At 47.8% G+C, this 15,547-nt stretch overlaps 1 protein-coding gene across 6 annotated transcripts in view; it reads left to right on the top strand.

The window, feature by feature from the left end:
* Positions 1–745: 745 nt before the first annotated feature.
* Positions 746–15,547, top strand: part of GRM5 (glutamate metabotropic receptor 5) — a 236,217-nt gene continuing 221,415 nt past the window's right edge. For 5 of the 6 annotated variants that reach the window (XM_066619208.1, XM_066619209.1, XM_066619207.1 and 2 more), the window contains exon 1: positions 764–1,442. In XM_066619208.1, coding sequence (XP_066475305.1) covers positions 764–1,442 — 679 coding nt within the window. Of the gene's footprint in view, positions 1,443–15,547 lie in introns of all 6 variants that reach the window. The other variant, XM_066619211.1, reaches the window with a different exon arrangement.

Genomic DNA, 15,547 nt, shown 5'->3' with positions numbered 1-15,547 from the left:
TTCAGGTTCAAATCCTCGTCATTCATGAAGTTTCCTGGAACTTTCATGAACTTTCATGAACTTTCTCTCAGCCTCACCTACCTCACTGGGGTTGTTGTGAGGACAAAAGGAGGGGAGCAGTTGTGTACACTGCCCTGAGCTCTTTGGAGGAAGGGTGGTATAAAATGTACACAATAATAATATAAATATAAATAATTTTTATTGTTATTGTTATTGTTATTATATCATCATCATCATCATCATCATCATCATCATCATCATCTAGCTATAGGCATGTGCACACATAGTGCAGTAGTCCTTATGGATGCAGTCAGGCAGGCCTTCCCAGAGCCTCCCGTAGTCCTTAGTCCTCTGGCTGATGGCAGCTGCTACCTTTTTCCACAGCCTTCATCATGAAAAGATGTGTGACAGGCAAAGTTCAATGGGTGCAGCTCTACCCGTTACTGTACTTCTGTGCCCGAACCAGCAACACCTGTTGGCTTTCCAGATATTGGTGTCAGCTCAAGACAGCAAAGTTACTAGGATTGCTTGCTCCTTTTAATCATTTCAAACACATTTCTTTTCCAGGTCTGAAGACGATGATCGCATCCTCTTCTCTGAGCAGGAGAGAAGATATTGGCCATTGCTTTGAAAATGATCGGAAATGGCCAGTTGATCACCAGCTCAAGATCATTTCCTCTTCGAGACTTAACAATCCCTTTTTAGCGTCGCGTACCTTGTGATCCCATCATGTTTTCGGTACTGGCTTAAACCATTTCCTAAAATGGTTCTTTTGCTACTCTTTGCCATCTTGGTCTTGAAGAAAGATGTCTGTGGGAACTTTGGGCTCTTGGTTGCTGCACAGTCCAGTGAGAGAAGAGTGGTGGCCTACATGCCTGGGGACATCATCATTGGGGCTTTATTCTCCGTCCACCACCAGCCGTCTGTCGACAAAGTCCACGAGCGGAAATGTGGAGAGGTGAGGGAGCAATATGGGATCCAGAGAGTGGAGGCCATGCTTCATACTCTGGAGAGGATTAACAGAGACCAAGCACTGTTGCCAAACATCACGTTGGGCTGTGAGATCAGAGATTCGTGTTGGCATTCAGCTGTCGCCCTCGAGCAGAGCATCGAGTTCATACGGGATTCTCTCATCTCGTCCGAAGAGGAGGAAGGGCTGATGAAGTGTGTGGATGGATCCTCCTCTTCCTACCATGCCAAGAAGCCCATCGTTGGGGTCATTGGACCTGGATCCAGTTCCGTGGCCATCCAGGTCCAAAACCTGTTGCAGCTCTTCAACATACCTCAGATTGCTTACTCGGCCACAAGCATGGACCTCAGCGACAAGACCTTATTCAAATACTTCATGAGGGTGGTGCCCTCAGATGCGCAACAGGCTCGGGCCATGGTGGACATCGTCAAAAGATACAACTGGACTTATGTCTCGGCTGTGCATACTGAAGGTAAGGAACACTTTATGTTTCATTGATGTACGGCATTCTAATGAGATACTAAGACCAGTGTGCTGTGGCACATTGGTGTGCCATGAACGATCCTCAGGTGTGCTGTGGGGGGTGTCAATTATTAGTAGGGCCATTGGGATGTGAACTCCCCACCTGCAATGTGGTGTCAATTGCCAAAAAACAAATGGTGTCGCTTGAAAATTTTGATGCTTGGTCAAGGGTGCTGTGAGATGAAAAAGGCTGAAAATACCTGCTCTAGGTTATAATGTTTGGTATTATCTAATGCTGAACTGATTTATTTTGGGCCACATATTGCTCATTAAGCAACCTTAATATGCTCATTAAGGTTGAAGTTCTACACTCACTTACCTGGGAAAAGGTCTAATGGAACTCAATAGGAGATACTGAGTAAACATGTATAGGATCAGGGTACACTCAAATCTAACCATCTAAGGCAGTGGTATTCAAACTGGGGCATCGCGACGCCCCAGCCTGTGGGTCCTGGCCTCTGCCCCCTTAAGGGGCGGGGGCAACCAGGAGACAAGGGGAAGGCGGCGGCGCGATCCTGCAGATTGCGCCGCTCAGGGGGGCTGCGTCCTGCAGCCTCCCGGGGGTGCGGGGAGCCCTGCGCAACCTTCGGAATGGCTCCCCAGGTCAGGGGCGGAGCGATCACACCCTGCTTCGCAAAATGTGAGGGCGGAGCGATCGCACCCTGCTTCGCAAAACTGGAAGCGGAGCACGATTGCTCCGCTTTCCCTTCTGATGGGGCTGCAGGGGCTGGGGTGCACCCTCCAGTCCCTCCAGCAGCCATCCCTGTGTGCGGGGAGCCCTGCGTGAGTGCCTGCAGGGCCCCCCAGGTCAGGGAAAGGGAGAGTGGGGCGATCGCGCTCCAATTCCGCTTTTGCGCTTCCGCTTTTGCGCAGGCGCTCACGCAGGGCTCCCCGCACACAGGGATGGCTGCTGCAGGGACTGGTGAGTGCATCCCAGTCCCTGCAGCCCCCTGAGCAACGTGATCCTGGGGAGCGTGTCGCTGCCTTCCCCCTGCCCCTACCGCCTTCCCCCTGCCCCCGCCAAGACTTACTGCAGTTTTCAAACTCCTGGAAAGTTTGAAAACTGCAGATTTAAGGGCACAATCCTAACCAGGTCTACTCAGAAGTAAGTCCTATTTTGTTCAATGGGGCTTACTCTCAGGAAAGTGTGGTTACGATAGCAGCCTAAATTAGATCACATACCAAGGGAACCATTTTTAGCCCCATTTGCAGACACCAACGAGAGCTTTCCTCCTGGGGCCAACTGGAGCCATGAGGGGCCTGATCTGGATGAGGGCCACATTGGGACAATGTGATTTAAGGTTCCCTCTCCTCCCCACTGCAGTCTGAATTCAGATTGCCTCCCCCCATAGCCCCTGGCAGTGGTTCTCAAACTTTTAGCACCCCAACCTGCTTTTCAGAATGAGAAGTCATTGGAAATGATGTCATGACCGGAAATGATGACATCAAGCAGGAAAATTTTTAACAACCCGAGGCTGCAATCCCACTCACACTTACCCAGGAGTAAGTCCCATTGACTATCATTGCTAAAAGCATATACACAGTAGCCTGTTAAAAGTACAGATCTGTAACATTTCCCCAAATGCAGTCACATTCCATGGTAGTGTCTACTATATTAAAAATAAGATATTGAAATGAATGGGGACCCACCTGAAATTGGCTCGTGACCCACCTAGTGAGTCCCGACCCACAGTTTGAGAAACACTGTCCTACAATATTTAGAAAAACAAAACAAGTTTGGCAGTTTAGGACACATGCAAGTTTTTCACTACAGAGTTATAATATAGTGCCATCATCATCACCATCATCAATGTACATGGCATTTTACAAAGTGACCTGAGTTTTAAAAAGGCAAGCCCTTGACCCAAGGAGTCAGCAATCTATATTTTGACTCCAATAGTGAGACCAGGGATAACAGTAGCCAGGATAACAAGGGGCACACATGTGGGCAAATGCACTGCTTTGTCTTCATTTCAGTTAATCTCCATGGAGCATCTCCATGTCCCCACAAACAGCTTCCAGGAATGCCTGGTGGGTGCCCAGAGCCTGTATTTCCAAAGCCTCCAACATCTGGGGACAATGACTGCAGACTTGCCATGCAGATGTTATTGGCCTCGTCTCCCTAAAAAACCTCTGGCTTTTTGTTGACATGGAGAAGGTTTTCCATGTCACGTACCGCTTAACGAAAGCACTTAACCCAGAAGTCTTTTAGATGACATTTTGAAAATGTCTGGCTAATTAATTTCATGAATCTAACACTTGGGGCATCAGTTAGAATATTCATCATGTGTTGACAGCTTTAAACCGTATACAGGTTTGAGTATCCCTTATCCAAAATGCTTGAGACCAGAAGGGTTTCTGATCGTGGATTTTTTCTGATTTTGGGGATATTTGTATATATGTAATGAGATATCTTGGGGATGGGACCCAAGATTGTATTTACACCTAAGTACTTGTTTAGAAAAATGGCATACCATTAATACAGTGAAAAAAGAATGTGTTCAGGCTAACTAAGCGCCACAGTAGCATCACCAGAATACCTGTATCCACTGTTAAACAGCAGCAGCTACACCAAACAAAACAGTTTTGGATTTTGGAGCATTTCATATTTCAGAATTTCTAATCAGGAATACTAAACTTGTAGAAGGAAACATCGGGCATTCATAGGGTGGAATACAGCAGATATTGGGTGTATGAAAGAATGAGATTCCTCATGTTCACATGTGCCCTGAGCAAAGCAACATGTGCCCTGAGCGAGAGGTTTCTGTTTAGGAGTCTTGGCTCATGTTCCATATAGATCACGTGCATGGATCACATCAGCAAGAAATAGGAAGGTTCGATTAATAAAATGCATGAACATACAATTTAGTCTCTCCCTTAGGTGGCCTGGCGTCAGAAGGCTAACTGAGACAGAGCCTTTTCAACACTGGCACCATGGGTATACAACTTCCGGGTGGGGTGGGGGGCACTAGCTCCACCTCCTCTCTGCTGACCTTGCAAGGCACTGCTTTCCAGAGAACCTTTAGGAGTGTGGCATTTTCTTGGGTTGTTTGCTGCTGCTCAGCTTAATTAAATTTTTCATTTCCTGTGGCAGTCTGCTGTTATGTTATTGTGTTGATCTTGGGTTACATTGGAGTGTCTTACAGCCCAGTCCTATCTTCCCCCCCCCCCCACAATTGCTGGTTCAGCTGTGCCAAAAGCAGATGTGCTATATCCAGCGGAGAGGGGGCAGATCAGGAGTCTTTGGAGGGGAAAGGAGATCCTTACACCTCTATAAGCCTCCCACTCCACAGTCGGTCTTCTTTGATCGATGCCAGAGATTTTGCTGGTGCAAGTCCGAGGAGAGAAAGGGAGCAGGGAGTCTGCTACCAGAGGGAATAGGATCTGGCATGTGCAATCTCTACTGGAGCCACACCTTCCCACTGCCTCCCTGCCCCCAGTTCTGCCCCTTCCCTGCCCCCATTCCACCCTTCTTCCCGCTCTTCCTACCTCTTCTGCTGGCATACCTGCTCTGGTGGGTGGCCAGTGATCCCCCGATGCGCACCAGCACACTATGCTTTATTGCTGCTTTATAGAAGTCCACAGCAGCAGCACACACATAGAACTGGGCCATTAATGTGCTTGTTCTCATGATATCACAGACCTTGGTTCTCTTTCTGTCTGGTTGCATTTAAGAACTGGCATTCATTCCTCTTTATAACTGTTTTCTTCTCTAATCCACCCTGTGCATGTGCAATAAGAATGAATGGGCTCTGAACCGTCACCTCTCTGGCAGTGTTTGAAGTTTTGGCAGGACAATATATTGGCTTGCTTAGCCTTAGAGGAACTGCTAGGAACTAAAATGCAACGTAAAAGGTACCATTGCCAAATGTGCAGGGGGAGATCATTTCTCCTCACCTCTCCTAATGCAGCAAACGTTAAATTGTGCTTAAATTATATCAAAATGAATGGGACAAGTTAGTTGTGTCTTGCTTCAGTATTTCAGTGGGGCTTCAGTACAAATGAGTTTGATTGGAGTCTTTGAGGGTTTTTGGCTTTGTTCCCTCTGTTTGATCCTTACACATTCTAATCTTTTAACCAAAACCTCTGCCTAAAGGCTCCGAGAGTGGCTAATGCCCAAGAGAGAACATATACCATTCAATAAAGCAAGCAGCCATTAAGGACTGCAAAAACAACCCTTAATAAAACCAATCAGAACCCCAGCCACAGCCCGGTCACCCAAATGCCTTCTAGCAGTAAAAATGTATCATCAGCTAACTTTCTTATCCTAGGTGACATGCTCCAGTAAGCCTCTCTCTCATCAAAGGCAATTCAGTTTATAAAATACTCTTTAAGGAACAGGAAAGCACTTGATGAAGAACTTTGTAGCCACATTCCTTTCGTAGCTGTCTGGGCTTCTCGGGAAGATCCTCCTCCCAAATTATTCAGATTATCCATCAATTTGAGATCACCTAAAAAGAAAAATACCCTAAAGAGATACCAGTGAATAAGGCTATAAGATTTGCAACCCAATCTTAACAAAATTTGCATGTGGTGATGCTCTAGGGTTGCTATGGAGAATATAAAAATCCCCCACTGTATCTTGTGGGGGATTTTTGGCCTTTGGAAGCCACCTTGGGGTAAGGCAGGGGTGCCTAAACCCCGGCCCTGGGGCCACTTGTGGCCCTCAAGGCCTCCCAATGTGGCCCTCAGGGAGCCCCCAGTCTCCAATGAGCTTCGGCCCTCCGGAGATTTGTTGGAGCCCGCGCTGGCCCGACGCAACTGCTCTCAGCATGAGGGTGGCTGTTTGACCTCTCGCGTGAGCTGTGGGATGAGGGCTTCCTCTACTGCTTGCTGTTTCACGTCTGTGATGCAGTAGCAGCAGCAAAGGAAAGGCCAGCCTTGCTTTGTGCAAGGTCTTTTATAGGCCTTGAGCTATTGCAAGACCTTTAGTCATTCATATAATTTCATCTTTAATATATTCATTTATGTAAACTTATGTAAATTTATTCAAATTTTAAATGTAAATTAATTATTTTTCCCCCCGGTCCCCGACACAGTGTCAGAGAGATGATGTGGCCCTCCTGCCAAAAACTTTGGACACCCCTGTAGTAAGGGAACGTTAGCCCTTATCTTTGAGAGGGGACACCCCATATACCATGCATGCCGCCAGCATAGCTGCCAAGGAAGCATTGCGTAGGAGACAATGGGGCCCAATCCTATCCAATTTTCCAGTGCCAGTGCAGCCGTGCCAATGGGACATGCGCTGCATCCTTTGGTGGGGAGGCAGACACAGAGGCCTCCTTCTGTGTAAGGAAACCTTTACTCCCTTATTTCAGGGCTGCATTGCGGCTGCACTGGTGCTGGAAAGTTGGATAGGATTGGGCCCTGACAACCCTATCTGGGGCAACCATAGGGCCCGAGAGAGATAAATAAGAATCTTTTTGTACTTAAGTCCCTGTAGGCTGATTGGTCTCCAACGGGTCTCCTTGGACCCATGCCAGCTATTTAGTCCAAGGTGAGACAGGGGCATGTTGTACTGGGAAAAAGGGGATAGGATCTTAGTGTGCACCACTTGGTCAGGTCACAGGAGGGAAGCTTCCATTGGAAGGGCCTAGAAAGGGAATTCTCCAAAGGCCAGGGATGAGGTGAGTCCTTCCTGTCTGTAACATGCTCATCTAGAGGTACTTGGGCAGCCAAAGCCAGGCCTGTGCTCCTGAAGAATATCCCTTTAGCCAGTTATCAGTGAAGTGGGCAGCAGTGGCATGCCGGAGGGAGATCCACAAATAAAAGTGACCCATGGGTGGGGATCTCCTACCACCACCCCAGCCGTGCTGCCTTAAGGGCTACCTGCACTCGCTGCCTCCCCTGGAGGCTTTCTGAGGGCCGAAGAGGTCACTTCTGGGTTTTGGCTGAAACCCAGAAGTGATGTTTTAAGGCCCTCCATAGGCCTTAGAAGGGGGTGGCACCTCCAGGTGTGCCCCCGGCAGCCACAGTGGCCAGGACCACCACTGGTGAGCAGAGGACCAGCTGTGTGGCATCTGGAGTTGCCTTGTACTGAATCAGGCCACTGGTCTATCTAGGTCAGTACTACCTACCGAAGCAGATGGCAACTGTCCAGGGTTTTCACACAAGGCTCTTTTGGAGCCCTTCCAGGAGAGATCAGAGTTGAGCCTCCTGCATGCCAAGCAGGTACCCTCCCCTTTTCTCTGTTGCTTTCTTTTGTATCTGTGACTGTTGCCTTCCTTTCTCTCCTACCCCAGTAGCTCCGTAGTCTCCTAGCTACCAACTTCCAACCCAACTACTGCTGCTCCCTCCACCCACACAGTCAGTTTAGTGACAGAAGAAGAAAAGGAGGTAGGAGAGGGGAGAAAGTCATCTGGGATTTCTGTTTGGTAGGGTGCCAGTGCAATTATACCTCCATTGGCCTCACCGCCCTCCGTTCAGGCAGGAAATTGTGTAGGTGAAAAATGCACACCCTGGCATTTGTTCTGTGGGAAATGTCCTTCGTAAACTGATTGTTTACTACTGTACAGGTTCTTCCATTTGGAAGAGGAAAAAAAGAGAGAAAGGTTGATACGGCTGAGGTTAATGGCTCATTTTTCATTTAAGTGGTTGGCCATAGAGCTGGAGCAGGAATTGTCCTCTTTTGGAGGCATATGTGTTAGACCAGGGGTGCCCAAACCGCGGCCCTGGGGCCACTTGCGGCCCTCGAGGCCTCTCAATGCGGCCCTCAGGGAGCCCCCCGCCTTCAATGAGCCTCTGGCGCTCCAAAGATTTGTTGGAGCCCGCAGTGGCCCGACGCAACTGCTTTCAGCGTGAGGGCAACTGTTTGACCTCTCGCGTGAGCTGTGGCATGAGGGCTCCCCTCCACTGCTTGCTGTTTCACGTCTGTGATGCAGTAGCAGCAGTAAAGGAAAGACCAGCCTTGCTTTGTGCAAGGCCTTTTATAGGCCTTGAGCTATTGCAAGACCTTCATTCATTCATACAAGTTCATCTTTAATATATTCATTTATGTAAACTTATGTAAATTTATTCAAATTTTAAATGTAAATTAATTATTTTTTCCCCGGTCCCCGACACAGTGTCAGAGAGATGATGTGGCCCTCCTGCCAAAAACTTTGGACACCCCTGTGTTAGACCAGTGCTCCCCAAACTTTTTTAGCACTGGGACCCACTTTTTAAAAAAATGACCCACTAGATCAAAAGAGAAAAAAAAACTAGAAAGAATTATTATCTATTTTCATGCCATCATGTTTTTGACTGGATTTTGTATATATTCACCTATCGAGTCCCTCTCCCGGACCGAGGATAGGCAGCTATATTTGTTTTTATGTTGATGTGTTACAGATATCTGGTTCCGAGTAAGGTGGCCTTTTGTAATTGACTGAGGTACCTGGTGATCATTCCAATGATGTTCAAGTGCTTTTCCAGGTGTTTCAGGAGAGCATCCAAGGCCCCTATGACAATTGGTATTGCTCTTGCTTTCTCGTGCCATTGTCTTACCATTTCTGTTCGCAGGTCTTCATACTTGGTAATTTTCTCTGGTTCTTTATCTTGTATTCTACGGTCACCAGGTATTTCTATGTCTACTATTGAGACTTTCTTATTCTTCTTGTCAATGATGTTGTTATTATTTTTATTATTATTAGAGGGATCTGAAGGCCTTAGGAGTGGACCTCAACAAGTGGGAAACCCTGGCCTCTGAGCGGCCCGCTTGGAGGCAGGCTGTGCAGCATGGCCTTTCCCAGTTTGAAGAGACACTTGGCCAACAGTCTGAGGCAAAGAGGCAAAGAAGGAAGGCCCCTAGCCAGGGAGACAGACCAAGGACAGACTGCACTTGCTCCTGTTGTGGAAGGGATTGTCACTCCCGAACTGGCCTTTTCAGCCACACTAGATGATGTTCCAAAACCACCTTTCAGAGCGCGATACCATAGTCTCTCGAGACTGAAGGTTGCCAACAACAACAACAACAGTATTTATATACCATTTTCAACAAAAAAAGTTCACAAAGCGGTTTACAGAGAAAAATCAATGTTTGTTAATTGTTGTCATCCTTCAGTCTTGGAAGACTATGGTGTCACGCTCTGAATGGTGGTTCTGGAACAGAGTGTCCTCTCCAGTGCGCAAAGCCTGGGTAAAGTAGGTATGGAGGATAGGCTGTTACCCATGCAGCAAATCCCCCCTCTCCACATCACTGAAATGGTCCAATGGAAAGGCAAAGGCCAATACGGTTGGTTCCAGCGGCGTCGCAAGAGTTGCCAGAACGTGACTGTGTTCAGCCATGAACTGCCTCAGGGACTCCGGCTCCGGATTTTGCCTCGAGGTTGACTCCTGAAGCCTTTTCCATAACTGGATGTAGCCACAAGGCAGTGGAGGTCTGGGATCAGAGTTTTCCTTCTCTCTGATGAGCTGCCTTCCCAAGCTGACGAGTCCCATCTACCCGGTGGCTGTTTAGTCGCCTCTTACGACAAGTACAGCCAAACTGAGGGCCTATTCTTATCCCCAGCCCCCAGGGGAATTTTTGTTTCTTATTCTTATCCCCAGCCCCCTATTCCTATTCCTTATTCCTATTCCTATTCCTTATTCCTATTCTTATCCCCAGTCCCCAGGGGAATGTTTGTTAATATTATTTTTATTAGTAGTAGTACATTAATAACTGCCTGTTATTAAGAACTGGCATTAAGAACTGCCTGCTCCTGTTGAGGTTTGCCTGGATTTTAAGGTCTGCTTTGAAGAGCTTGCTCACTGTGACTGTATCCACTCTATGGGGAGAGTGACCTGGAGAGACAGGGACTTCTCTGTGGTGGCACAACAATTGTGAAATATCCCCCCACTGGAGTTCTGACCAGCTTCCTTACTGCTGTCTTAAAAACTTAAAAAAAAAAAATGTAAATAGGTCTTTAATGTGCTGTTAATGCATGTTATATAGATTACAGTGCTAGGCTATTGGTGTTGTTTTTTTTTGGTCATGTTTTAATTTTATCTTTGCAAGTTAATGAATTTCTGTCATGGTTAGCCACTTTTGAGTGTTCAGAAAAGCAGGATATAAATATACTGTATAACATTTAAATAGTAATCTGGGGCAAACATCTGAAGAAGTTGCTTGAGTACTACGGATTTTTGTGATATGGCCGATTAAAGAATTAGCCAGTACATTGATTAAACATGTGATTAACCACTTGATTAAATCTACATAAATTTGCATATGAGAAAAATCATTAGAAAGAAACCTACAGTTTTTAAAGATGATACAGGCATAGGCTACAGCAGCAGAGATCATCTTAAAAGAAGCATTAGCTACTTAGCAATTCAAATTTTTTAAAACATCCAGCAATTGATTCATTGGGGGTACCATTTACTTGGTCAAAATGTGCTCAGTTGATTAATGTAACTCATTACTCAGCTAAGCATTTCTGTCCTGTTTTGCAGTGGTGAGGGAAGACGGTTGAAATGAAATATCTTTAAAGTCAAAATATTTGAAGTTTGTCTTTTGATATTGGACTTTGGCCATAAAACGTGCTCAGACGAGAGAATCAACCTTTGATTCCTTAAGTTTTGATTCCTTAAATAATTAAACAAACCCAAATAAAAACTAGCTTGAGGTTACAAAAACAGTCCAGCCTAAGAGAACAGAACTAGGAGGGAAAGGACCTAGGAAGGGCCAATTCCCAACCCATTAAGAGCCCCATTAGGCTAATCCAAGCAGTCCATTCAGGAGCCTGCAGAGTAGGTCACGCCCATCAGCAGCCATTTGCCTTCCTGAGCTTTTGTAAACTCACCTGGGAAGGCCAGCCCCCTTTCAATCAGGCAGGAAGGAGGGGGGAGGAGCCAGCCAGGAGTATAAAGCTAGGCAGGCCATCGCGTGAGGCTCTCTGCAGACGCGTGTGGCCTCTGGGAACCCAGTGCCTCGGGAACTAAGTGCCAGGTAAGACACGAGAGTTTAGCATCTGGGCGAGTTCAGCAGCAGGGCGAGGAGGCCAGGGCCCCATACACTGCCCTTCCTCTTCCCTAGAGAAAAGGGCTGCTATCCAGTGTACGGTTTTTAAAAGGACCCCTAAATAAAAAAAAAAAAAAAAAAAGTCAGACAGCCAGCAGCAGAGTGGGGGCTATCCAGTGTTCTGCATCGAGTGCCACATGTATGACTATATGCCTCTGGGGCATAAGTCATGGGTGTGTCCTCGGTGCAAGGAGCTCCAGGCTCTCAGGGAACGCGTCCGCTCCCTTGAAGCCTTGGTGGCCGACCTGGAGAAGCGCAGGCAGCCAGAGGAGGACCGTGGGGAGACTTCTGGGGACAATCAGGCTTCGTCCCAACCTCAGGCATGCAGCTCCTCGGCTGCCTGGGTGGGAAGTCTCGGGACTGGAGGACGTCATCCTGGAGAGGAGGGAAATAATCCCCTAGGGGGGATCCCTTCTCCAGGGGATGGGCCCGTATCCGAGCGCACTCGGGATACTCCTCGGCGGGAGGGGGGTCGGGGGCTTCTTGTAGTGGGGGATTCGATTATTAGAAACATAGAGAGGGGGGTTTGCGACGGATGTGAGGACCGCATGGTGACTTGCCTGCCTGGTGCGAAGGTTGCGGACATCACTTCTCGTCTAGACAGGCTAGTAGACAGTGCTGGGGGAGAGGTAGCGGCTGTGGTGCATGTCGGCACCAACGACGTGGGCAAGTGTAGCTGGGAGGTCCTGGAGGCCAAATTTAGGCTTTTAGGCAGGAAGCTGAAAGCCAGGACCTCAAAGGTAGCGTTCTCTGAAGTGCTACCTGTTCCACGCGCAGGGCCAGCTAGGCAGGCGGAGATCAGGGGTCTCAATGCGTGGATGAGACGGTGGTGTAGGGAGGAGGGGTTTAGATTCGTTAGGCACTGGGGAACGTTTTGGGACAAGCGGGGCCTGTACAAGAGGGACGGGCTCCATTTGAACCAGAATGGAACCAGACTGCTGGCGCATAACATTAAAAAGGTGGCAGAGCAGCTTTTAAACTGATCCCTGGGGGAAGGCCGACAGGAGCCGAGGGGCATCCGGTTCGGGACTCCTCATCCCTATGGGATGAGGATGGGGAGGTTAGAGAACAACAAGACAAAGGCAGGGTAGGAGAAGAAATTGGGAAAGGTAGGGAGATGGGATGTGATAGACAGTTTGGCACAATGAGAGGATGCGGGGACAAAGGAGCGAATAAGCAGCCCATCCTGGGGCATTCCGTGTATAAATGCTTTTATGTGAATGCCCGAAGTCTACGAGCAAAGGTGGGAGAACTGGAATGTCTGGTGACAAGGGAAAATATTGACATAGTGGGCATAACGGAAACCTGGTGGAATGCGGAGAATCAGTGGGATACCGCAATCCCGGGCTATAAACTCTACAGGAGGGACAGGCAGGGGCGTGTTGGAGGTGGGGTGGCCCTTTATGTTAAGGAAGGGATAGAATCCAGCAAAGTAGAGATTGAAGGTGGGTCCGACTCCACCGTAGAATCTCTGTGGGTTAAATTACCAGGCTTGAGCAGCAATGTAATACTGGGGGTGTGCTATCGTCCTCCAGACCAGAAATCTGATGGGGACCTTGAAATGAGGAAACAGATCAGGGAGGTGACAAGGAAGGACAGGGTTGTAATCATGGGGGACTTCAATTATCCTCATATTGACTGGGTCAATTCGTGTTCTGGTCACGATAAGGAAACCGGATTTCTTGATGTGCTAAATGACTGTGGCTTAGATCAGCTAGTCACGGAGCCCACCAGAGGACAGGTGACTCTGGATTTAATTTTGTGCGGTACGCAGGACCTGGTTAGAGATGTAAACGTTACTGAGCCATTGGGGAACAGTGATCATGCTGCGATCCGTTTTGACGTGCACGTTGGGGGAAGAATACCAGGCAAATCTCTAACAAAAACCCTTGACTTCCGATGGGCGGACTTCCCTCAAATGAGGAGGCTGGTTAGAAGGAGGTTGAAAGGGAGGGTAAAAAGAGTCCAGTCTCTCCAGAGTGCATGGAGGCTGCTTAAAACAACAGTAATAGAGGCCCAGCAGAGGTGTATACCGCAAAGAAAGAAGGATTCCACTAAATCCAGGAGAGTGCCCGCATGGCTAACCAGCCAAGTTAGAGAGGCTGTGAAGGGCAAGGAAGCTTCCTTCCGTAAATGGAAGTCTTGCCCTAATGAAGAGAATAAAAAGGAACATAAACTGTGGCAAAAGAAATGTAAGAAGGTGATAGGGGAGGCCAAGCGAGACTATGAGGAACGCATGGCCAGCAACATTAAGGGGAATAATAAAAGCTTCTTCAAATATGTTAGAAGCAGGAAACCCGCCAGAGAAGCGGTTGGCCCTCTGGATGGTGAGGGAGGGAAAGGGGAGATAAAAGGAGACTTAGAGATGGCAGAGAAATTAAATGAGTTCTTTGCATCTGTCTTCACGGCAGAAGACCTCGGGCAGATACCGCTGCCCGAACGGCCCCTCCTGACCGAGGAGTTAAGTCAGATAGAGGTTAAAAGAGAAGATGTTTCAGACCTCATTGATAAATTAAAGATCAATAAGTCATCGGGCCCTGATGGCATACACCCAAGGGTTATTAAGGAATTGAAGAATGAAGTTGCAGATCTCTTGACTAAGGTATGCAACTTGTCCCTCAAAACGGCCACGGTACCAGAAGATTGGAGGATAGCAAATGTCACGCCTATTTTTAAAAAGGGAAAGAGGGGGGACCCGGGAAACTATAGGCCGGTCAGCCTAACATCTATACCGGGTAAGATGGTGGAATGCCTCATCAAAGATAGGATCTCAAAACACATAGACGAACAGGCCTTGCTGAGAGAGAGTCAGCATGGCTTCTGTAAGGGTAAGTCTTGCCTCACAAACCTTATAGAATTCTTTGAAAAGGTCAACAGGCATGTGGATGTGGGAGAACCCGTGGACATTATATATCTGGACTTTCAGAAGGCGTTTGACACGGTCCCTCACCAAAGGCTACTGAAAAAAACTCCACAGTCAGGGAATTAGAGGACAGGTCCTCTCGTGGATTGAGAACTGGTTGGAGGCCAGGAAGCAGAGAGTGGGTGTCAATGGGCAATTTTCACAATGGAGAGAGGTGAAAAGCGGTGTGCCCCAAGGATCTGTCCTGGAACCGGTGCTTTTCAACCTCTTCATAAATGACCTGGAGACAGGGTTGAGCAGTGAAGTGGCTAAGTTTGCAGATGACACCAAACTTTTCCGAGTGGTAAAGACCAGAAGTGATTGTGAGGAGCTCCAGAAGGATCTCTCCAGACTGGCAGAATGGGCAGCAAAATGGCAGATGCGCTTCAATGTCAGTAAGTGTAAAGTCATGCACATTGGGGCAAAAAATCAAAACTTTAGATATAGGCTGATGGGTTCTGAGCTGTCTGTGACAGATCAGGAGAGAGATCTTGGGGTGGTGGTGGACAGGTCGATGAAAGTGTCGACCCAATGTGCGGCGGCAGTGAAGAAGGCCAATTCTATGCTTGGGATCATTAGGAAGGGTATTGAGAACAAAACGGTTAGTATTATAATGCCGTTGTACAAATCTATGGTAAGGCCACACCTGGAGTATTGTGTCCAGTTCTGGTCGCCGCATCTCAAAAAAGACATAGTGGAAATGGAAAAGGTGCAAAAGAGAGCAACTAAGATGATTACGGGGCTGGGGCACCTTCCTTATGAGGAAAGGCTACGGCGTTTGGGCCTCTTCAGCCTAGAAAAGAGACGCTTGAGGGGGGACATGATTGAGACATACAAAATTATGCAGGGGATGGACAGAGTGGATAGGGAGATGCTCTTTACACTCTCACATAATACCAGAACCAGGGGACATCCACTAAAATTGAGTGTTGGGCGGGTTAGGACAGACAAAAGAAAATATTTCTTTACTCAGCGCGTGGTCGGTCTGTGGAACTCCTTGCCACAGGATGTGGTGCTGGCGTCTAGCCTAGACGCCTTTAAAAGGGGATTGGACGAGTTTCTGGAGGAAAAATCCATTATGGGGTACAAGCCATGATGTGTATGCGCAACCTCCTGATTTTAGGAATGGGTTAAGTCAGAATGCCAGATGTAGGGGAGAGCACCAGGATGAGGT

This window comes from Tiliqua scincoides, chromosome 3 (genome assembly GCF_035046505.1).
Source record: "Tiliqua scincoides isolate rTilSci1 chromosome 3, rTilSci1.hap2, whole genome shotgun sequence".
NCBI classification, from domain to species: Eukaryota; Metazoa; Chordata; class Lepidosauria; order Squamata; family Scincidae; genus Tiliqua; species Tiliqua scincoides.
The sequence above is the reverse complement of the archived record's forward strand: the minus strand, read 5'-3'. Positions and strand labels throughout refer to the sequence as shown.